This window comes from Cervus canadensis, chromosome 2 (genome assembly GCF_019320065.1).
Source record: "Cervus canadensis isolate Bull #8, Minnesota chromosome 2, ASM1932006v1, whole genome shotgun sequence".
NCBI lineage: Eukaryota > Metazoa > Chordata > Mammalia > Artiodactyla > Cervidae > Cervus > Cervus canadensis.
In genome coordinates this window covers 90570600-90594684 of record NC_057387.1, presented here as the reverse complement: position 1 = coordinate 90594684, position 24085 = coordinate 90570600, and the positions used below count along the sequence as shown (strand labels likewise).

The 24085-nt window shown below is 39.2% G+C and overlaps 1 protein-coding gene across 4 annotated transcripts in view; it reads right to left on the bottom strand.

Annotated features, from left to right (window-relative positions):
- FAF1 (Fas associated factor 1) overlaps positions 1–24085 on the bottom strand; it is a 507320-nt gene that overhangs the window by 337516 nt on the left and 145719 nt on the right. For all 4 annotated transcript variants that reach the window (XM_043461371.1, XM_043461369.1, XM_043461370.1 and 1 more), the window contains one exon: positions 2865–3070. In XM_043461371.1, the coding sequence (XP_043317306.1) occupies positions 2865–2970 (106 nt within the window). In that variant the 5' untranslated portion in view covers positions 2971–3070. The remainder of the gene's footprint in view (positions 1–2864; positions 3071–24085) is intronic.

The following is a 24085-nucleotide window of genomic DNA, read 5'->3' as shown; positions in this document are numbered from 1 at the left end:
ACCCCAAAATTAACTCAAAATGAGTTAAAAATCTGGAACTGCAAAACTCATAGAAGAAAACATAAAGAAAAAACTCCATAATATTGACCTTGGAAATGATTTCTTGGATATGACACCAGAAGCATAGACAACAAATATAAAAATAGACTAGTGGGACTAAATTAAACTAAAAAGCTTCTGTATAGTAAAAGAAATAACAGAGTAAAAGGAACCTACAGAATGGGTGAAAATATTTGCAAACTACATATCTGTTATGGGGTTAATATTCAAAACAAAGAAATTCACAACTAAACAGCAATAAAGTTAAATAACCCAATTTAAAACTTGGCAAAGGACTTGAATAGACATTTCTCCAAAGACATACAAATGATCAACAGCTATATAAAAAGATATGCTCAATCATCATGAACTGTAAATCAAAACTACAATGAGATATCACTCATACATGTTAAGATGATCATTATAAAAACAAAAACAAAATATCAGAAAATAACAAGCGCTGGTAATATGGAAAAACTGGAAGGAATCCTTGTGTACTATTGCTGGAAATGTAAAATGTTCAGCGACTATGCAAGAGTATAGACACTGCCCAAACATTAAAAAGAGAAATAACATATGATCCAGCAAGGCCACTTCTGTGTATTAATCCAAAAGAACATACCTAAAAGTCTATTGACAGAGGAATGGATAAGGAAGATGTGGTACCTATATACAATGGAATATTTGTTGTTGTTTAGTCCCTAAGTCGTGTCTGATTCTTTGAGACCCCATGGGCTGCAGCCCACCATGATTCTCTGTCCATGGTATTTCCCAGGCAAGAATACTGGAATGGGTTGCCATTTCCTTCTCCAGGGGAATCTTCCTGACCCAGAGATTGAACCCACGTCTCCTGTACTGGCAGGCGGATTTTTTTACTGCTGAGCTACTAGGGAAGCTCTAGTACAATACTATAATTCAGCCATATAAAACAGTGAAATAATGCCATTTGCAGCAACATTGATGGACCTAGAGATTAGCATACTAAGTGAAGTGAGGCAAATATAATATGATATCATTTATATGTGGAATCTACTTTTTAAAAAAAAGAAACAAATATATTTACAAAACAGAAATGAACTTACAGATACTGAAAGCAAACCTATAGTTAGCAAAGGGGAAATGGGGAGGGGTGGCAATAAACTAGAACCCTGGAATGAACACACATACACTACTATATATAAGATATTAACAGATAACCAACAAGGATCTACTGTATAGCACAAGGAACTCTACTCAATATTCTGTGATAGCCTATATGAGAAAAGAATCTTAAAAAAAAAGAAAAGAATATATATACACATATAACTGAATCACTTTTGCTGTACACCTAAAACTAACACAACACTGTAAATCAACTATACTCCAATAAAATGAAATATAGAAAACAAAAACAAAAAAACAGAAAAAAAAACCAACACACACACACAAAGAATTGAAAGTAGTGTCTAAAGAGATACTTGCAACCCCATGTTCACAGCAGCCTTATTTAAATAGCCAAGAGGTGGAAACAACCTAAATTCCATAAACAGATGAACAGACAAAGAAAATACGGTACATACACACAGTGGAGTATTACTCAGCTTTTAAAAAGGAAATCCTGTAATATGCTACAACTTGGATGAACCTTGAGGATACCATACTAAGTGAAATAATCCAGAAACACAAATGCTGCATGATTCCACTTATATAAGGTATTTAAAGTAGTCAAACTCATAGAAGCAGAAAATAGAATGACAACAGCCAGGGAACTCAGCAGTAGGGGAAAATGGGGAGTTGCTTTTCAGTGGATACAGAGTTTCACTTCTACAAATGAAAAAGTTATAAACATCTGCTGTACAATGTAGCTACTGTTAATAAAACTATACTGTACATATCTCATTTACATGTGGAGGAATTTAGTCAAAGAAAAGAACAAGTTCAAATGCCCTACTGGGTATATAACCTATTCAGTGAACCAAAAAAAAGTCCATTACAAGTTTGGCATGGTGAGTAAGAAGGAGTGATAATAGATGAAAACTAGAAATACAGCAGTATCTGGTCAAGCAGGGACTTACAGGCCATGTTAAAAGACTTGAATTTTATCCTCCCAACAGTGGAAAGTTTCTTAATGGATTGAAGTAAAGGACTGATTAGTTTTAACAGCCTTGCTTTTCTCTTAATGTATTTCAATTAATAAAATTAAATAAGAATCTCCCCAAAAAGGAACAAAAGCAAAATTTCAGAAATACCTAAAATTTAGATTTAAGGCAAAACTCTTATTAAAATAAAAATTAATACAATTTCTGGTTCTGCAAGAAACATGGATCAAATAATCTGAATCAAATATGAATTCAACACAGTTTCTCTACAGAATTTTGGTAAAGTTTGTCTTAAAACGGCAGGCATACATTTTGAGTCTCCTTTGAAAGAATAACACTAAAGCATTTATTTAGCCGCCATGGAGAAAAAGTGATGGAAATGTCTTATTTTTGATCTCTCATTAATCAGTATTAAAAATGAGGACACTTCAGCTAAAAATCCTGATGTCAATGTACTTAATAATTCTGTTGTCTTTTTAAGCTCTGAGATGTTTGATTTGTATCTGCCCTGAAACAGCTTCATATACCACTCTGTATATGTAGAACAAAAAAACTTTCTTCCCAAACTTACCTCAATCTGAAGACAGTATTTAAAATTAGAACACAATAATCTATATGGAACAATATCAATCTGGTTTCTTTCCCCATTCTTGGTATAGCAGTCAGCTCAAAAGGAAAGAATATGAGCTGAATGTTTACCTAATAAATTTTTTATTTGTGAAGGCTATATGGTAGGAAAAACCTTACCAACAGTACAGCTGTCTTCAAGTACCACATCAACATTTCTGTCTCTGTACTCAACCCTGAAGTCCAGCATCCGCGGTTGCCTTTCTACAATTTGCCTAGATGGCATTACAGGTCGAAATGCTGAAGAGGAAGAGGGAGCAGGAGCTGGAGCTGGGTGACTTGCTGGATCAAATGCAGGTCCTGATATAGTCTCACCTCCATAGTCACTGAAATATTGACAAAAAAGGATTATCACCAACCAAATCACTACAAATTACCACTAAAGATCTACTCCATACTTGGCTTGTGTTATTCTTCACATCAAATTTAACTACCCATGCATCAAGGACTAACTTAATTCTAATTCTTTCACAAAATCTCTCTCACTGACTGAAAGCCACCTTACTTTCCCTCTCATAGTAGTATCACACATATCATTCAATTATTTTTTTGGCTTGTGATCTTACTACGTTGGTAAAACATCATTTAAACTCTTGTGAATTACAGTGTTTTCTTAACCCACTATGATTTACTTACCCAGTCATTAATTAACTACACTTTCCACAAAAACTATTCTGAAACTTTCCCATTCCTAAGCCAAATAAACAAATAGCCTTAACCATTCCTTCTAAGAACAATCTTTCCTTCCAATCCCATCCCCAAATTTCACGTTTCTTCTAGCTAATTAAATTTATCCTTCATATCTCAGATTGAATATTTTTCAACTCAGAGCATGATTTACTACCTCAGACTAGTTCTAACTTTTCACCACTACCAATAATTATGAAGCTCACATTTGTGTTTTTATTGGCTGCATCATCTACCGAGTTCAACACTTTATCACAGAAGATATACATTCAACAAACTAATGAGAGGAGAAATAATTCTAAAGAATTTGGATTTCTTTTTCTGACAATGTATATTGTGTGTGTGTGTGTGTGTGTATATATATATATATATATTTATTCACTGTTTTTCCCCCTCAATAGGAACAGTAGTGGAGGAGCATAAGAAATGCTCCTGTTAAATATCAATATTGTGTAATTTTTCTCCAACATCAGAACTATAAGCTCAGTTCTAAAATACCTTTCTTCTTACCCTGAAGTTAAAGTAAATTAATGGGTGGGGGGCTCGAATACAAAGAAGGACAAGAATGACCAAAAACAAGCTAGGTTAAGCATTGTTTATACAATTAAGGAGGAGAAAATATTTACATTTACTTCACATTTTAAAGGACAGAATTAGAATAAGACTAAGAACAGAGTGGAAGAGAATAGAATAGAATAGAAATTATCAGTATGTTTAATAGTTAGAACTAAGTATTGTTTCAAAAAACTTTTGATACTGGGACATATTTGTAATATGTGTTTTGGGTTCCAAATATTTCTCATTGTAGGTCACTCAAAAAGTCTTAACATGACTAGCTTAGATCTTAACTGAGTTCAGACACTCTAGTAATCGCTGATTCAAAGACAAAAACCTATCCATTCTCCCAGTTGATACAGTCAAAGAAAGTAATGTGCGAAGGAAGACCTGAGAACAGACAAAATGTCCAAAGCAGGAAGAATGTCACTGCTGGAAGCCAAAGTGAGTTTCTAAGTATCTAAGAAAAGAATCTGTGCAACACTTGACCCATCTAAATGTTGTCACAATGTCTCAGAACCTAAGAAAAATAGTAGCTTAGTCACTGACTTATTGTTTCTTAACTCCAAACTCACCCTTGCATCAGTTCAGTTCAGTTCAGTCTCTCAGTCCTGCCAGACTCCTTGCGACCCCATGAATCACAGCACACCAGGCCTCCCTGTCTATCACCAACTCCCAGAGTCCACCCAAACCCATGTCCAACGAGTCAGTGATGCCATCCAGCTATCTCATCCTCTGTCGTCCCCTTCTCCTCCTGCCCCCAATCCCTCCCAGCATTAGGATCTTCTCCAATAAGTCAACTCTTCGCATGAGGTGGACAAGGTATTGGAGTTTCAGCTTCAACATCAATCCTTCCGATGAACACCCAGGACTGATCTCCTTTAGGATGGACTGGTTGGATCTTCTTGCAGTCCAAGGGACTCTCAAGAGTCTTCTCCAACATCACAATTCAAAAGCATCAATTCTTCGGCACTCACCTTTCTTCACCGTCCAACTCTCACATCCATGACTACTGGAAAACCCATAGCCTTGACTAGACGGACTTTTGTTGGCAAAGTAATGTCTCTGCTTTTAAATATGCTATCCAGGTTGGTCATAACTTTCCTTCCAAGGAGTAAGCATCTTTTAATTTCATGGCTGCAATCACCATCTGCAGTGATTTTGGAGCGCAAAACAATAAAGTCTGACACTGTTTCCACTGTTTCCCCATCTCTTTCCCATGAACTTAATTTTCTGAATGTTGAGCTTTAAGCCAACTTTTTCACTCTCCTCGTTCACTTTCATCAAGAAGCTTTTTAGTTCCTCTTCACTTTCTGCCTTAAGGGTGGTGTCATCTGCATATCTGAGATTACTGATATTTCTCCCGGCAATCTTTATTCCAGCTTGTGCTTCATCCAGCCCAGCATTTCTCATGATGTACTCTGCATATAAGTTAAATAAGCAGGGTGACAATATACAGCCTTGATGTACTCCCTTTCAAACTTGGAACTAGTCTGTTGTTCCATGTCCAGTTCTAACTGTTGCTTCCTGACCCGCATACAGGTTTCTCAAGAGGCAGGTCAGGTGGTCTTCTCATCTCTTTCAGAACTTTCCACAGTTTATTGTGATCCACAGAGTCAAAGGCTTTGGCATAGTCAATAAAGCAGAAATAGATGTTTTTCTGGAACTCTCTTGCTTTTTTGATGATCCAGCGGATGTTAGCAATTTGATCTCTGGTTCCTCTGCCTTTTCTAAAACCAGCTTGAACATCTGGAAGTTCACGGTTCATGTATTGCTGAAGCCTGGCTTGGAGAATTTTGAGCATTATTTTACTAGCATGTGAGATGAGTGCAATTGTGTGGTAGTTTGAGCATTCTTTGGCATTCCCTTACTTTGGGATTGGAATGAAAACTGACCTTTTCCAGTCCTGTGGCCACTGCTGAGTTTTCCAAATGTGCTGGCCTATTGAGTGCAGCACTTTCACAGCATCATCATTCAGGATTTGAAATAGCTCAACTGGAATTCCATCACCTCCACTAGCTTAGTTCGTAGCGACCCTTGTATAGTCTTCTGTAATTTAGGAGCTAGGATGTCTGAAAAATTGTATTTTTCCTTTAAGGTTTCCTGATAGACTGTCGAATAGAGGATACTAGATAGAAATTAGTAACTAGGAGGAGGGCAAGAAAGATTTCCTTCTTCCTGTTTACATGCATTTCCATTAGCATCACCCCACAGCTTTCAGTCTCATGCTTTTTTCAGCATTCTTACAACCAGCTTCTTGTCATTCCCTCTGAGATACCAGTTAATGGCTAGACAATAAGCATCCCACAGAAGTCTGATCCTCCATTCCAAACAGCCCTTCTGAGATTTAAAGTTCTGTTAATTCCTTACACCTTCAAGTGGTAACTTCCCGAAGCAATTATTATACGTAAGTTACTTCAGTTTTACTTTTTTGCTCTTTTAGTCCTCCAAACCTGTTTAACTGATCATACATTGTGTGCTTAGTCATTCAGTCATGTCTGACTTTGAAACCCCATGGACTGCAGCCCACAAGGCTTGTGGAATTCTCCAGGCAAAAATACAGGATTCTTGGATTCTGAATTCATGGGATTCTCCAGGCAAGAATTCTGAAGTGGGTAGTCATTCATTCTCCAGGGGATCTTTCTGACCCACAGATCAAACCTGGGTCTCCTGCATTGCAGGCGGATTCTTCATCATCTGAATACCTCTGTTAAAAATACCCTAGAGTGTGGTTTCATTTTCTTGATAACGAAGGTGTCCCAGGAAACACAGGATTCAGGAACTGCCTTGATTATGGCCTTGACCTTCAATGCACTACTTAGCTCCTTGCCAATGGAAAATGGGATATTAGTGATCCAAGCCATACATTGGCATAATGATTAACTATCACTATTGAAACAAGTGCCTGAAGGAACCAAATGACAATCTGACCTGACCACTATGGTAGTAATAATGATAACAAGAACTATGAGCAGGCTGCTTCTGACTCCAAGGGAGAGCTTACATAACAGAATGACACACTAGGGGGGTTTTAACATTTCATTCATTCATGTTAAGAATGTTACAGAGTTTCTGAAGTGAAACTTTTAAAGAAGTTTCTTATTTCTTGTAACCAAAGGTATGATTCCCCTAAAAATCAGACTCAAAATTTAAGTTTTCAGCTTGCATAGCTATAGTAAAAGTTGAATATACATGCTTTTTAAGTCTCTCTTGTGAAAGTTAAGGCACTGTTGTGGAAGGAGTAAGGACCTAAGATGTGGAATGGGGATGAAAGTGAAAGTTGTTCAGTCATGTCTGACTCTTTGCGACCCCAGGGACTGCATAGGGGTCGTATCAGATCAGTTCAGTTCAGTCGCTCAGTCATGTCCGACTCTTTGAGACCCCATGAACTGCAGCACACCAGGCCTCCCTGTTCATCACCAACTCCCGGAGTTTACTCAAACTCATGTCCATTGAGTTGGTGATGCCATCCAACCATCTCATCCTCTGTCGTCCCCTTCTCCTCCTGCCCCCAATCACTTCCAGCATCAGGGTCTTATCCAATGAGTCAGCTCTTCTCATGAGGTGGCCGAAGTACTGGAGTTTCAGCTTCAGCATCAGTCCTTCCAATGAACACCCAGGACTGATCTCCTTTAGGATGGACTAGTTGGATCTCCTTGCAGTCCAAGAGACTCTCAAGAGTCTTCTCCAACACCACAGTTCAAAAGCATCAATTTTTCGGCGCTCAGCTTTCTTCACAGTCCAACTCTCAATAGGGACTGTACTCTCCACGCCAGAATACTGGAGTGGGTAGCTGTTCCATTCTCCAGGGAATCATCCCAACCCAGGGATCAAACCCAGGTCTCCCACATGGCAGGAGGATTCCTGACCAGCTGAGCCACCAGGGAAGCCCAGAAAGTGCGGATACCTGAATGGATTCATATAAAGGTTGGAACTGTGAATCCCTTGAGTCTCTCTGAGCCTCTTTTGTAAGCAGAAACAGCTCCTCCTCCCATGGCTGAGAAGACTATTAATACTATTACCTGAGACAGTTCCCTTGAAAGTAGATGCCTATTCTTAAAACCTACCTCCACCATTCCTTACTACCTCTAAAGTTAGATGTAGGCATGCACCACAAAAACAAGTACAACATATTAACTGAGAAAAGATAGCTTATATCCAAAAGTAATCATACGATTTTGATAAATTATATCAGCAAAATCCTAGGGAATCATTGTGGAAATAAATTTGAAGTGAATTTGACAAAAAGAGTTTGGACAGGGCCAAATATAATATGTTTGCTTAAGCAGCTGTAAGAACCTCTAATAGTTTTCTTGTTCACTGAAGGAAACTTAAATCCCAAATGAGTCTACATATAATGAGAATGAAATGCCCTGGCAAAATGTAGAAGAAATCAAGATGCTTAGAAAAACATGAATGTTGGAGTGGATTGATTAATCATGTACAACCTGAATATATACACATCATCCCACGATATTATCCATGAGGTCCCAGAGAACACTGCACTAAAGCATTGAAAAAACACATTAGTAAGGAAATCTATATCCTTGAAAAACTCTGTAGTAGCTGTCTTCTGTGGGTAGGGAACAAAACAGGTGTTTCAGGGCTAATGACACCACTGAAAAAGATTCCCTAATAGGCATGATGGGATCCCAAAGTGCAGAGGTCACACAGCAGAGTTCAACAAGTAAAAGGTGGAAGCAATGATGTTAATAGACAGCATGGATGAAAAGTAAGAATCAGGAGATTTCAACCTGCAGAAATCTTTAATAATACTTCATTGAATGTGGTACTTCTAAAGAAACAAAATTGAAAGCCAGTTGACTAAAATTACTTCATCTATAAACAGGAGAAACCTAGATCTGACAACCTAGATCCTAACTTCCATAACTACACTGGAGGGTCATAGTTACTCTCAGTTTCCAAACACAAAGTCCTTGGTCCCCTAAAGACAATGCAAGAAAGCCACCATAAGTATTGTAAAATTTCCTCTAAGAATTCCCCTAAGAGACCTGTAACTATTTACTAAGGGTTTGTGTACTGATTAAAGGAAAATCTAGATCTTTAGGAGATTACTAGATGCTAACTCTAATACTAATTCCAGGAATATAAAAATGGAAGATTACAGTGGTAAATGAAGTTTTGGCCTAAATCTAATCACACAAAGTTCATTTACTGTCTTCAACCTACCCTGCAGTTTTTTCCCCAGATCCCGATAGATAGCTCATATTGACTTCCTGATCCATGAAATCAGGGATACTGTGTAGGAGGAGAGAACAGGAACAACAACTCCTCCATACACTTTTTGTTTTAATTTGCAAGCACCATGACAAGCATTTTGCTTCCTCTCAGCACGGTAAACAATATGCCTTCACTGTCTTTTCCTGAAGATTAAATCAACTCTTGCTCTTTGTCATAATAATCTAGCCTGGACAGATCTTGATCACCCAGGTATCCCACAAAACATTATAGTGATGGCAATGCAGACTGGCCCTGAAGCGCAAAAGTAGCAAGCATTTTGATGCTTTGGCAAGATACATGGGCAACTTCTCAGGTGGCTCAGACAGTGAAGCATCTGCCTACAATGCGGGAGACCTGGGTTCAATCCCTTGGTCGGGAGGATCTCCTGGAGAAGGAAATGGCAAACCACTCCAGTATTCTTGCCTGGAAAATCCCATGGACGGAGGAGCCTGGTAGACTACAGTCCATGGGGTCGCAAAGAGTCGGACACGACTGAGCGACTTCACTACTCACTACTATGGGCGTGCTAGACATTAGGAGATACACACCACAAAAATGCAGGGCCCTTCACCTTGGTGAAGTTTCAGGGTCCAGGGGTCAGAAGCCGGTTGCTGTACCTTATACTCCATCAATGCCTAAGAGATATCTAAACTAACTGAGAAAGAAAAAATTTGGACTGGGAAAGGAAAAAATGATTATGTATAATATGCTGGTACCAACCAAAAATAAACTGCTGAAACATTACAACCCTAATCAAAGATATCCCTGAAGGACTTCCCTGGTGGTCCAGTGGTAATGAATCTGCCTGTCAATGCAAGGGACACAGGTTTGACCCCTGGTCTGGGAAGATCCCACATGCCTTGGAGCAACTAAGCCCAAGCACCACAACTACTGAGCTCATGTGCTACAACTACTGAAACCTGTGCGACTAGAGCCCATGCTCCCCAACAAGTGAAGCCATCACAATGAGCAGACCACACACTGCAACGAAAAGTAGCCCTACTCACAGCAACAAAGATGCAGCACAGCCAAAAATAAATAACAAATAAAATTTTTAAAAAGATGGAGTGAAAGTGAGGAGAACTTAAGGTTGTAACACAGGATGATCACTTCATTTAGACAGAGAAATAACCTGAGATACAAATCTACACTGAATCACATGAAGTAGTTAATGAATTGGCCAGTTGATCAGAACTTGGAAAACATAAAAAGAAAACTGACTCACACAAGAGTCTGAGGAAGAGGAATAGAAATGGATCATTTAGAGTGGACACAAAATGTGAATATATGTTATTGGGTGACTGCTGTCTATGAAAATTAAAGTACAAGTCGCTTAGTCATGTCCGACTCTTTGCAACCCCAGATACTAGTCCATGGAACTTTCCAGGCCAGAATACTGGAGTGGGTAGCCATTCCCTTCTCCAAAGGATCTTCCCAACCCAGGGATCAAACCCAGGTCTCCTGCATTGCAGACGGATTCTTTACCAACTGAACCACCAGGGAAGATATCCAGTTTTTCAAAAAAGGGGGGGACTCTCAACACAGATAAAATGGCATTGTTCTGCTGATGTCAGTGAGCTTTATTCATTTGTACCCCAGGACTATTCAGTGCTTTAAGGTACAATCTGGCCATGCCAATAGGAGTGGAGGTTAGGCACAACAACATCAACTTACCCTCACAAGTCTGAATCTGGCTAGGGAATCTACAGAATGCCTAAACTGCAAACAAGAGACCAATATGGAGCCCTCAATACAACCCCATTCCTCAGGGGTCTGGTAATGGATCATTTCTACCATGGAGGGGGCAGTCAGTAATCTGTTCCTATCTAAAAAGACACTTTTCTGGATACATAGTTGATTCTCTGACAGCAGTGCTTCTGCCAGCACCACCATTCATGGATTTAAGGAATGCCTTATTGATCTATGGCTTTCCATGCAACACTGGCTCTAACCAAGGAGCTCACTTCACAGCAACAGAAGTTCAGCACTGGTATCACTGGCGTATACCATCACCCAGAAACAGCTAGCTTGATTTAACAGTGGAATGGTTGAAGATGGTCATGCAACAGATTGGGTATAGTTTCTGTGTCTGTTGCTCAGTTGTGTCTGATTTTTTGCAACCCTATGGACTGTAGCACACAAGGCTCCACTGTCCATGGGATTCTCCAGGCAAGAAAACAGGAGTGGGTAGCCATTTCCTTCTCCAGGGGATCTTCCCAACCCAGGGATCAAACCCAGGTCTCCTGCACTGCATGAGGCTTCTTTACCACCTGAGCCACCAGCGAAGCAGTCCTCAAAGTTTAAGGGCCCACCTTACAGGATGGTGTACGCTTTACATCAATGACCAAAACACAGTGATATGTCTCACTGCCAGGGAAAAAAATGCGTATGGGAATTAAGTGGTGGTATTAACTTATTATGCTAATAACTTAACCGAATTTTTGCTTCCTGCAACTTTGGGATCTGGTGGTTCAGAGATCACAGGATATAATGTTTCCACAGTATTTCTACAGTGTTAGAGTTTAGGAATGCCACTTGGCCATGTTATACTCCTCAAGCTACCGAAACAGCCAACAAAGGAGGAGATACTAGCTGATATCTCCTGATAATCAAGGGAAAAAAGTCAAGATTGTTGCTACATGCAATGGACTATTTTCTAGGGTATACCCAAAATTAAGAGCTAATGGGAAACTACAACCAATTTTCTTCAAAAGTCCACTGAGGATACTAACTCTTCAAGAATGAATGTTTGACATGTCCCACCAAATAGAGAACCTTGACTATTTGAGGTACTGACAGAGAAGAGTGGAAGAACCAACCATGGCTATATGACCAGGAAACAGAAACAAGGACAGTAACAACATGTGTGCACACACACAAAATTCTGTTCTTACAGTTTACACACTGATCCTATCAACACTATCCTAGCAGTGACAGCACCATCAGTGGCACCCACTTTGTTTCAATCACTGATGTTAGCTTCTATTTTCTTTCAATACTTTGAAACAAACCTCTGCATCCTGTCAGAAATATCAGTATCAGCTGAGCAAGATTTCTTTCTCATGTCTGGTGCTAAAAGTTCCTAGGGTCCTTCTGAGCTCCAAAATTCTACTAATTTCAACCTCTCCCAAAATCTTTCTTTTTTCCCTCCAGTACAAGGAATGACCTTGTGCGCTTCAGTGGTCAATAGGGGGTTCTTCTGGGTAGCCTGTCCTAGAGCAAGCTCTCTGGAGTGGGTTCCACAGATCTGCCCCATACAGTCCCAGCTCTGCCCACCCTTCTCAGAGGATGCCACAGCTTTAAGTTTTCTCTGGCCCTAAGCTCCCTTCCTCATCCACCAGTAGAACACACCCCATCTGGGCCTAGTGGTGCAGTTTTTTCCTGCACTTGTTACATCCAGATTGTTTGAAGTATCCGTTTTTGGCTCTTTCAACCTACACCACATCTGTGTAACTATGCACCACATGAAAGACCCTCAGATTTGAAATTCCTAGTATGCTGCTTTTTTCTCTTTACCAAACCCTAACTCAAGGACACAGTTTAATATTTCTAATCCAAGCAGGTTATTTGGTATGTTTGCTGGGCACAAAGGACTTTTTTAAAAGTGATCACTTTAAAATTTCCTTATTAGCTATAATTTTTCTATTTCAAGATCAACAAAAAACATAATGAATTTACATTAGAGTTTCTTACTAGCAATCAAAAAAAGAGAGACAGAGAGGAAAAGAGGTCCAGTTAATGAATGATCTTATCAGTTGTGACTAATGTTCAATAGCATCCAAAGAGTGCAAAGGTATCCAAAACTGTTGCCTCAAAAACTATATTTGTAAATTTTTCATCTATGAAGACTTCAATCCTATAATCTGACCCTCTCACTACTCTAGTTAACCAATAATTTAAAAGAAGAAGAAAAAAAAAAAATATATACACACACACACACACTGACTGGTTAGGGAAACTCTACGGAGAAAACTATTTTAGATCTAAACTTCAACTAAAGTGTTGTTTTTATCCTTACTCAACTTTCCTCTACAAACCACACAGGTCCAAGGAAGACAGTGAACAAAGCAAAGCAAACAGAGACTCTAACCTTGTTATTTCCATTTTGAAAAGTTCACCCCTTGGTAAAACTTCTAGGTACAAGATAAATAAATAAAATGTGCCCTAAAGATAAATGTCTTAAAAAAAAAAAAGCCAGATTTTTTAAAAATCTGGCATCAGAAAAGACAATAATAGAAACTAATTAGCCAAAATGGACACTTTCTAAATCAGAAAACCTCAGCATCTACCTATTCTGAAAGCTATTTATAATAATGCTCAAGATTTGAAAACAAACCTCTTCTCTAGGCTTCCTCAATGAATAAACAAAGAAACATACAGTACATATGTCTGGATCACAAAACAAAACAGTTGATAAATGCCATTCAATCAATGAGCAAAATTACACAGTATTAATTCAAAAAATTTTTAGAAAACACAACATATACTGGCCAAAAATACAAGTAATTTATTAGTGCATATTTTTAACAATAACTATCTCCAAAAATACTTTTTAAAAAGTGCAGAACAATATCCTGAATAAATAAAATATTTTACCAAGAAGGATTAAATATACATGTATATATTTGATGTTTGTTTATGAATAAATGAATGGTTTAGATTCTGACTGCTTTTAGTTCAGTCACTAGTTGAGTCCAACTCTTTCCGACCCCATGGACTGCAGCACGCCAGGCTTCACTGTCCTTCACCAACTCCCGGAGCCTGCTCAAACTCATGTTCATCGAGTTGGTAATGTCATCCAACCATCTCATCTTCTGTCATCTTCTGCCTTCAATCTTTCCCAGAATCAGGGTCCTTTTCAATGAGTCAGTTCTTTGCATCAGGTGGCCAGAGATTGGAGTTTCAGCTTCAGCATCAGTCCTTCCAATGAATATTCGGGACTGATTTCCTTTAGGAATAACTGGTGTGATCTCCTTGCAGTCCCAGGGAATCTCAAGAGTCTTCTCCAACATCACAGTTCAAAAGCATCCATCTTCAGCGCTCAGCTTTCTTTATGGTCCAACTCTCACATCCATACACGACTACTGGAAAAACCATAGCTTTGACTAGACAGCCCTTTGTTGGCAAAGTAATGTCTCTGCTTTTTAATATGCTGTCTAGGTTGGTCATAGCTTTTCTTCCAAGGAGCAAGCATTTTTTAATTTCATGGCTGCAGTCACCATCTGCAGTGATTTTGGAGCCAAAGAAAATAAACTCTGTCACTGTTTCCATTGTTTCCCCATCTGTTTGCCATGAAGTGATGGGACTGGATGCCATGATCGTAGTTTTCTGAATGCTGAGTTTTAAGCCAGCTTTTTCACTCTCCTCTTTCACTTTCATCAAGAGGCTTGTTAGTGGGGGGAGGAGCCAAGATGGCGGAAGAGTAGGACGGGGAGACCACTTTCTCTCCTACAAATTCATCAAAAGAATAACTGAACGCAGAGCAAACTTCACAAAACAACTTCTGATCGCTAGCTGAGGTCATCAGGCGCCCAGAAAAGCAGCCCATTGTCTTCGAAAGGAGGTAGGACAAAATATCAAAGATAAAAAGTGAGACAAAAGAGCTAAGGACAGAGATCCATCCCGGGAAGGGAGTCTTTAGAGGACGTTTCCAGACACCGGGAAACCCTCGCACTGGCAGGCCTGGGGGAAGTGTTTGAATCTAGGAGGGCAACCTGACTGAGAGGGAAACAATAAATAAAACCCACAGATTACGTGCCTAAAAGCAACTCTCAGCAGAAAAGTACCCCAGACACCCGCATCCGCCACCAGCAAGTGGGGGCGGCACGGAGAGGAGCAGGCGGCATTGCTTGGGGTAGGGTCTGGGCCTGAGTGCCCTGAGGACAATCGGAGGGAGCTTATGTGAGTTGCCAACTTGAACTGTGGGAGAGCAAAAGAGAGAGAGAAAATTAACAGGCCGGTTCCGGCGTTCGTAGAATAAAGAGACCGAGAAAGTCCAGAGAAGAGCTCGCAGGCTGCGGACCGGCCCAGACCCGCCGGAGGCGGGAGCAGGTCCCGGCGAGACACAGGGCGCAGGCACCCGACCGGCGCGGGCGGGGACTGGGGCTGGGGACGCGGAGAGCAGAAGGCGCATGCACCCGACTGGCGCCAGCGGAAACTGAGACTGGGACCGTGGAAGGGAGTGGGCGCGCCGCACCAGGGGAGAGTGCGTCTGTCAATCCCCTGGCTGCCTGGACCGCTCTGAGGGGGAAGGCACAAAGAACAGGCGCAGCCTTTTGTTCCGCGCTTTTGTGGAACACCTGAGGGCTGGAACCGCGCGCAGCGCAGGTCGCGCTCCATATAGAGCAGCCGGGAGCCTGAGCAGCGCAGAAGGAGAAAGCAGCACCAGCCTCTCCCGGCAGCGCCAGCCTCTCCCGGCAGCGCCAGCCCCTGCCCGCAGCGCGACAGAACTAGCTACCTGAATAAGAGTCCACCTCTGCCCGCCTGTGTCAGGGCGGAAATGAGGCTCTGAAGAGACCGGCAAACAGAAGCCAAATAAACAAAGGGAACCGCTTCAGAAGGTACCGGTGCAACAGATTAAAACCCCTGTAGAAAACACCGACTACACAGGAAGGGGCCTGTAGATATCGAGAAGTGTAAGCTGGAACGAGGAGCTATCTGAAACTGAGCCGAACCCACACTGACCGCAACAGCTCCAGAGAAATTCATAGATATATTTTTACTTTTTTTTTTAAGTAAGAAAAAAAAATTTACTTTTTATTTTTTTTTTCTATTTTATTTTCCTTTAAAATTCCCTATTACTCCCCCATTACTCCTTAATTTTCATTTTCATAGATTTTTACGATTTTTTTAATTAGGGAAATTTTTTTTTCTTTTTTTTTTCTCCTTTTTCTCTTCTATTTTCTATTTTTCTTTTTCTCTTATTTCTTTTAAAGTCCTCTAGTACTCCTCTACTACTCTTTAATTTCCATTTTCAATACACTATAACCTTACCAAAAAAAAAAAAAGAAGAGAAGCCCTATTTTTAAACTGAACTTCATATATATTTCTAAAATTTTTTGTGTGTGTTTTGGTTTTTGTTTTTAATATAGTATTTTTAAGAGTCTAACCTCTAACTCTAGATTTTTAATTTTTGTTTTTCAGTATATGATATAAATTGTGAACATTTAAGAATCCAATATTCAGTTCCCATTTTTATTCAGGAGTGTGTTGATTATTCTCTCTCAATCTTGACTCTCTGTTTTCTACCTCAGAACACCTCTATTTCCTCCTTTCTCCTTCTCTTCCCAATCCAATTCTGTGAATCTTTGTGGGTGTCTGGGATACGGAGAACATTCTGGGAACAGACAACTGCGTAGATCTGTCTCTCTCCTCTTGAGTCCCCCTTTTTCTCCTCCTGCTCATCTCTATCTCCCTCCTCCCTCTCTTCTTCTTCATGTAACTCTGTGAACCTCTCTGGGTGTCCCTAACAGGGGAGAATCTTTTCGCCATTAACCTAGAAGTTTTATTATCAGTGCTGTATAGTTGGAGAAGTCCTGAGACTACAGGAAGAATAAAACTGAAATCCAGAGGCAGGAGACTTAAGCCCAAAACCTGAGAACACCAGAAAACTCCTGACTACATGGAACTTTAAGTAATAAGTGACCGTCCAAAAGCCTCCATACCTACACTGAAACCAACCACCACCCAAGAGTCAATAAGTTTTAGAGCAAGACATACCACGCAAATTCTCCAGCAACACAGGAACATAGCCCTGAACGTCAACATACAGGCTGCCCAAGGTCACACCTAACACATAGACCCATCTCAAAACTCATTACTGGGCACTCCATTGCTCTCCAAAGAGAAGAAATCAAGTTCCACACGCCAGAACACCAACGCAAACTTCCCTAAACAGGAAACCTTGACAAGCCAATCGTCTAACCCCACCCACTGGGTAAAACCTCCACAATAAAAAGGAACCACAGACCTCCAGAATACAGAAAGCCCACTCCAGACACAGCAATCTAAACAAGATGAAAAGGCAGAGAAATACCCAACAGGTAAAGGAACATGAAAAATGCCCACCAAGTCAAAAAAAAGAGGAGGAGATAGGGAATCTACCTGAAAAAGAATTTAGAATAATGATAATAAAAATGATCCAAAATCTTGAAAACAAAATGGAGTTACAGATAAATAGCCTGGAGACAAAGATTGAAAAGATGCAAGAAATGTTTAATAAAGCCCTAGAAGAAACAAAAAAGAGTCAATTAAAAATGAATAATGCAATGAATGAGATCAAAAACACTCTGGAGGGAACCAAGAGTAGAATAACGGAGACAGAAGATAGGATAAGTGAGGTAGAAGATAAAATGGTGGAAATAAATGAAGCAGAGAGGAAAAAAGAAAAAAGGATCAAAAGAAATGAGGACAACCTCAGGGACCTCTGGGACACTGTGAAACGCCCCAACATTCGAATCATAGGAGTCCCAGAAGAAGAAGACAAAAAGAAAGGCCATGAGAAAATACTCAAGGAGATAATAGCTGAAAACTTCCCTAAAATGGGGAAGGAAATAGCCACCCAAGTCCAAGAAACCCAGAGAGTCCCAAACAGGATAAACCCAAGGCGAAACACCCCAAGACACATATTAATCAAATTAACAAAGATCAAACACAAAGAACAAATACTAAAAGCAGCAAGGGAAAAACAACAAATAACACACAAAGGGATTCCCATAAGGATAACAGCTGATCTATCAATAGAAACCCTCCAGGCCAGAAGGGAATGGCAGGATGTCCTGAAAGTAATGAAAGAGAATAACCTACAACCTAGATTACTGTACCCAGCAAGGATCTCATTCAGATATGAAGGAGAATTCAAAAGCTTTACAGACAAGCAAAAGCTGAGAGAATTCAGCACCACCAAACCAGCTCTTCAACAAATGCTAAAGGATCTTCTCTAGACAGGAAACACAGAAAAGTTGTATAAAGGTGAACCCAAAACAACGAAGTAAATGGCAACAGGACCACACCTATCAATAATTACCTTAAATGTAAATGGGTTGAATGCCCCAACCAAAAGACAAAGATTGGCTGAATGGGATACAAAAACAAGACCCCTATATATGCTGTCTACAAGAGACCCACCTCAAAGCAAGAGACACATACAGACTAAAAGTGAAGGGCTGGAAAAAAATATTTCACACAAATGGAGACCAAAAGAAAGCAGGAGTCACAATAAAATAGACTTTCAAATAAAGGATGTGAAAAGAGACGAAGAAGGACACTACATAATGATCAAAGGATTAATCCAAGAAGAAGATATAACAATTATAAATATATATGCACCCAACATAGGAGCACCGCAATATGTATGGCAAACGCTAACCAGTATGAAAGAGGAAATTAATAGTAACACAATAATAGTGGGAGACTTTAATACCCCACTCACAACTATGGATAGATCAACTAAACAGAAAATTAACAAGGAAACACAAACCTTAAATGACACAATGGACCAGCTAGACCTGATTGATATCTATAGGACATTTCACCCTAAAACAATCAACTTCACCTTTTTCGCAAGTGCACACAGAACCTTCTCCAGAATAGATCACATCCTGGGCCATAAATCTGGTCTTGGAAAATTCAAAAAAACTGAAATCATTCCAGTCATCTTTTCTGACCACAGTGCAGTAAGATTAGATCTCAATTACAGGAAAAAAATTGTTAAAAATTCAAACATATGGAGGCTAAATAACACGCTTCTGAATAACCAACAAATCATAGAAGAAATCAAAAAAGAAATCAAAATATGTATAGAAATGAATGAAAATGAAAACACAACAACCCAAAACCTATGGGACACTATAAAAGCAGTGCTAAGGGGAAGGTTCATAGCATTACAGGCTCACATCAAGAAACAAGAAAAAAGCCAAATAAATAACCTAACTCTACACCTAAAGCAATTAGAGAAGGAAGAAATGAAGAACCCCAGGGTTAGCAGAAGGAAAGAAATCTTAAAAATCAGGGCAGAAATAAATGCAAAAGAAACTAAAGAGACCATAGCAAAAATCAACAAAGCTAAAAGCTGGTTTTTTGAAAAAATAAACAAAATTGACAAACCATTAGCAAGACTCATTAAGAAACAAAGAGAGAAGAACCAAATTAACAAAATTAGAAATGAAAATGGAGAGATCACAACAGACAACACTGAAATACAAAGGATCATAAGAGACTACTACCAGCAGCTCTATGCCAATAAAATGGACAACTTGGATGAAATGGACAAATTCTTAGAAAAGTATAACCTTCCAAAACTGAACCAGGAAGAAATAGAAGATCTTAACAGACCCATCACAAGCAAGGAAATCCAAACTGTAATCAAAAATCTTCCAGCAAACAAAAGCCCAGGACCAGATGGCTTCACAGCTGAATTCTACCAAAAATTTAGAGAAGAGCTAACACCTATCTTACTCAAACTCTTCCAGAAAACTGCAGAGGAAGGTAAACTTCCAAACTCATTCTATGAGGCCACCATCACCCTAATTCCAAAACCAGACAAAGATGCCACAAAAAAAGAAAACTACAGGCCAATATCACTGATGAACATAGATGCAAAAATCCTTAACAAAATTCTAGCAAACAGAATCCAACAACATATTAAAAAAATCATACACCACGACCAAGTGGGCTTTATCCCAGGAATGCAAGGATTCTTTAATATCCGCAAATCAATCAATGTAATACACCACATTAACAAACTGAAAGATAAAAACCATATGATTATCTCAATAGATGCAGAGAAAGCCTTTGACAAAACTCAATACCCATTTATGATTAAAACTCTCCAGAAAGCAGGAATAGAAGGAACATACCTCAACATAATAAAAGCTATATATGACAAACCCACAGCAAGCATCACCCTCAATGGTGAAAAATTGAAAGCATTTCCCCTGAAATCAGGAACAAGACAAGAGTGCCCACTCTCACCACTACTATTCAACATAGTGTTGGAAGTTTTGGCCACAGCAATCAGAGCAGAAAAAGAAGTAAAAGGAATCCAGATAGGAAAAGAAGACGTGAAACTCTCGCTGTTTGCAGATGACATGATCCTCTACAGAGAAAACCCTAAAGACTCTTCCAGAAAATTACTAGAGCTAATCAATGAATATAGTAAAGTTGCAGGATATAAAATTAACACACAGAAATCCCTTGCATTCCTATATACTAACAATGAAAAAACAAAAGAGAAATTAAGGAAACAATACCATTCACCACTGCAACAAAAAAGAATAAGATACTTAGGAGTATATCTACCTAAAGAAACAAAAGACCTATACATAGAAAACTATAAAACACTAATGAAAGAAGTCAAAGAGGACACAAACAGATGAAGAAACATACCATGCTCATGGATTGGAAGAATCAATATTGTCAAAATGGCTATTCTACCCAAAGCAATCTATAGATTCAATGCAATCCCTATCAAGCTACCAACGGTATTTTTCACAGAACTAGAACAAATAATTTCACAATTTGTATGGAAATACAAAAAACCTCGAATAGCCAAAGTAATCTTGAGAAAGAAGAATGGAACTGGAGGAATCAACCTGCCTGACTTCAGACTATACTACAAAGCCACAGTCATCAAGACAGTGTGGTACTGGCACAAAGACAGAAATATAGATCAATGGAACAGAGTAGAAAGCCCAGAGATAAATCCACAAACCTATGGACACCTTATCTTCGACAAAGGAGGCAAGGAGATACAATGGAAAAAAGACCATCTCTTTAACAAGCGGTGCTGGGAAAACGGGACAACCACTTGTAAAAGAATTAAACTAGAACACTTTCTAACACCATACACAAAAATAAACTCAAAATGGATTAAAGATCTAAATGTAAGACCAGAAACTACAAAACTCCTAGAGGAGAACATAGGCAAAACACTCTCCGACATAAATCACAGCAGGATCCTCTATGACCCACCTCCCAGAATATTGGAAATAAAAGCAAAACTAAACAAATGGGACCTAATGAAACTTAAAAGCTTTTGCACTACAAAGGAAACTATAAGTAAGGTGAAAAGACAGCCTTCAGATTGGGAGAAAAGAATAGCAAACAAAGCAACAGACAAAGGATTAATCTCAAAAATATACAAGCAGCTGCTGCAGCTCAATCCCAGAAAAATAAATGACCCAATCAAAAAATGAGCCAAAGAACTAAACAGACATTTCTCCAAAGAAGACATACAGATGGCTAACAAACACATGAAAAAATGCTCAACATCACTCATTATCAGAGAAATGCAAATCAAAACCACAATGAGGTACCATTACATGCCAGTCAGGATGGCTGCTCTCCAAAAGTCTACAAGCAATAAATGCTGGAGAGGGTGTGGAGAAAAGGGAACCCTCTTACACTGTTGGTGGGAATGCAAACTAGTACAGCCGCTATGGAAAACAGTGTGGAGATTTCTTAAAAAACTGGAAATAGAACTGCCATATGACCCAGCAATCCCACTTCTGGGCATACACACTGAGGAAACCAGATCTGAAAGAGACACGTGCACCCCAGTGTTCATCGCAGCACTGTTTGTAATAGCCAGGACATGGAAGCAACCTAGATGCCCATCAGCAGATGAATGGATAAGGAAGCTGTGGTACATATACACCATGGAATTTTACTCAGCCGTCAAAAGGAATTCATTTGAACCAGTCCTAATGAGATGGATGAACTGGAGCCCCTTATACAGAGTGAAGTAAGCCAGAAAGATAAAGAACATTACAGCATACTAACACATATATATGGAATTTAGAAAGATGGTAACGATAACCCTATATGCAAAACAGAAAAAGAGACACAGAAATACAGAACAGACTTTCGAACTCTGTGGGAGAAGGTGAGGGTGGGATGTTTCAAAAGAACAGCATGTATATTATCTAAAGTGAAACAGATCACCAGCCCAGGTGGGATGCATGAGACAAGTGCTCGGGCCTGGTGCACTGGGAAGACCCAGAGGAATCGGGTGGAGAGGAAGGTGGGAGGGGGGATCGGGATGGGGAATACGTGTAAATCTATGGCTGATTCATATCAATGTATGACAAAACCCACTGAAAAAAAATAAATAAAGGAAAAAAAAAAATCACAGGAAAAAAAAAAAAGAGGCTTGTTAGTTCCTCTTCACATTCTGCCATAAGGGTGATGTCATCAGCATATCTGAGGTTATTGATATTTCTCCCAGCAATCTTGATTCCAGCTTCTGCTTCCTCCAGCCCAGCATTTCGCATTATGTACTCTGCATATAAGCTAAGCAGGGTGACAATATACAAGCCCTGATGTACTCCTTTCCCAATTTGGAACCAGTCCATTGTTGCATGTCTGGTTCTAACTGTTGCTTGGACCAACACACAGATTTCTCAGGAGGCAGGTAAGGTGGTCTGGTATTCCCGTCTCTTGAAAAATTTTCCATAGTTTGTTGTGATCCACACAGTCTAAGGCTTTAGCTTAGTCGATGAAGCAGAAGTAGATGTTTTTCTGAAATTCTCTTGCTTTTTCTATGATCCACCGGATGTTGGCAATTCGATCTCTGGTTCTGCTGCCTTTTCTAAATCCAGCTAGAACACCTGAAGTTCTCAGTTCACATATTGGTAAAGCCTCTCTTGAAGAATATTGAGCATTACTTTGCTAGCGTGTGAGATGAGTACAATTGTGCAGTAGTCTGAACACTCTTTGGCATTACCTTTCTTTGGGATTGGAATGAAAACAGACCTTTGCCAGTCCTGTGGCCACTGCTGAGTTTTCCAAATTTGCTAGCATATTGAGTGCAGCACTTACACAGCATCATCTTTTAGGATATGAAATAGCTCAGCTGGAATTCAATCACCTCCACTAGTTTTGTCCGTAGTGATGCTAACTAAGGTCCACTTGACTTTTCACTCCAGGATGTCTGGCTCTAGATGAGTGATCACACCATCATGGTTATCTGGGTCACTGAGATCTTTTTTATATAGTTCTTCTGTGTATTCTTGCTACCTCTTTACATGAGTTCAGAAGTAGAAATTTTCTTTTTTTAATGTACCCGTAAGTTAAAGACAAACTTTTTTTTAATGCTTAAGGTATTATGTTAGGTACTTGACATAGTTTTCTTTATTAATGCCCATTAAAACCCTTAAGAACGAAATGCTCATATATCATAGATGAGGAAACTCAAGATTAGAAAATTTATAGATTCACCAAATGCCACAAATGTAATAGGTGGTAAGGTCTGGATTTTCTCATTTTAAAACCATGCTCTTTCCTGTATACCATTCTGTTCTCTTGAAGTTATTAATCTAGTCATAACTTTTAAGACTTTTTTTCCCTTGGGATAAAGAAGGTAAAATTTAATGGATATATATAGCATCTTTCTTCTACAGCTTTGTTTTTACAGTTATTATTTTAGTTGTAAGCAAGCATATCCTGTATTAGCAATGTATTTTTATTGTTGTTATTATTGTTAAATAAGCCTTGGAGGATGAGGCAGAAGACTTGCTTATGTTCCTGACTCCATCAACATCATGCTGTATTATCTAGTCAAATCACTCATGCCTTATTCTCTCTCCTTTAAAGTGAGAGATAATAATACTGCATTTACTTGCTTACAACTGAAATAGTGAGTGTAAAAACAAAGCTCTAGAAGAAAGATGCTATATACACGCATTAAATTTTTACTTCTTTACCCCAAGGAAAAAATTCTTAAAAGTTATGACATGACTAGATTACAGACCTTCAAGAGGCCAGATAGGTATAAAATAAAGAGCATGGTTTTTAAAATGAGAAAATCCAGACGTCACCACCCTACATTTGTGGCCTTCAGTGAACCTATAAATTTTCTA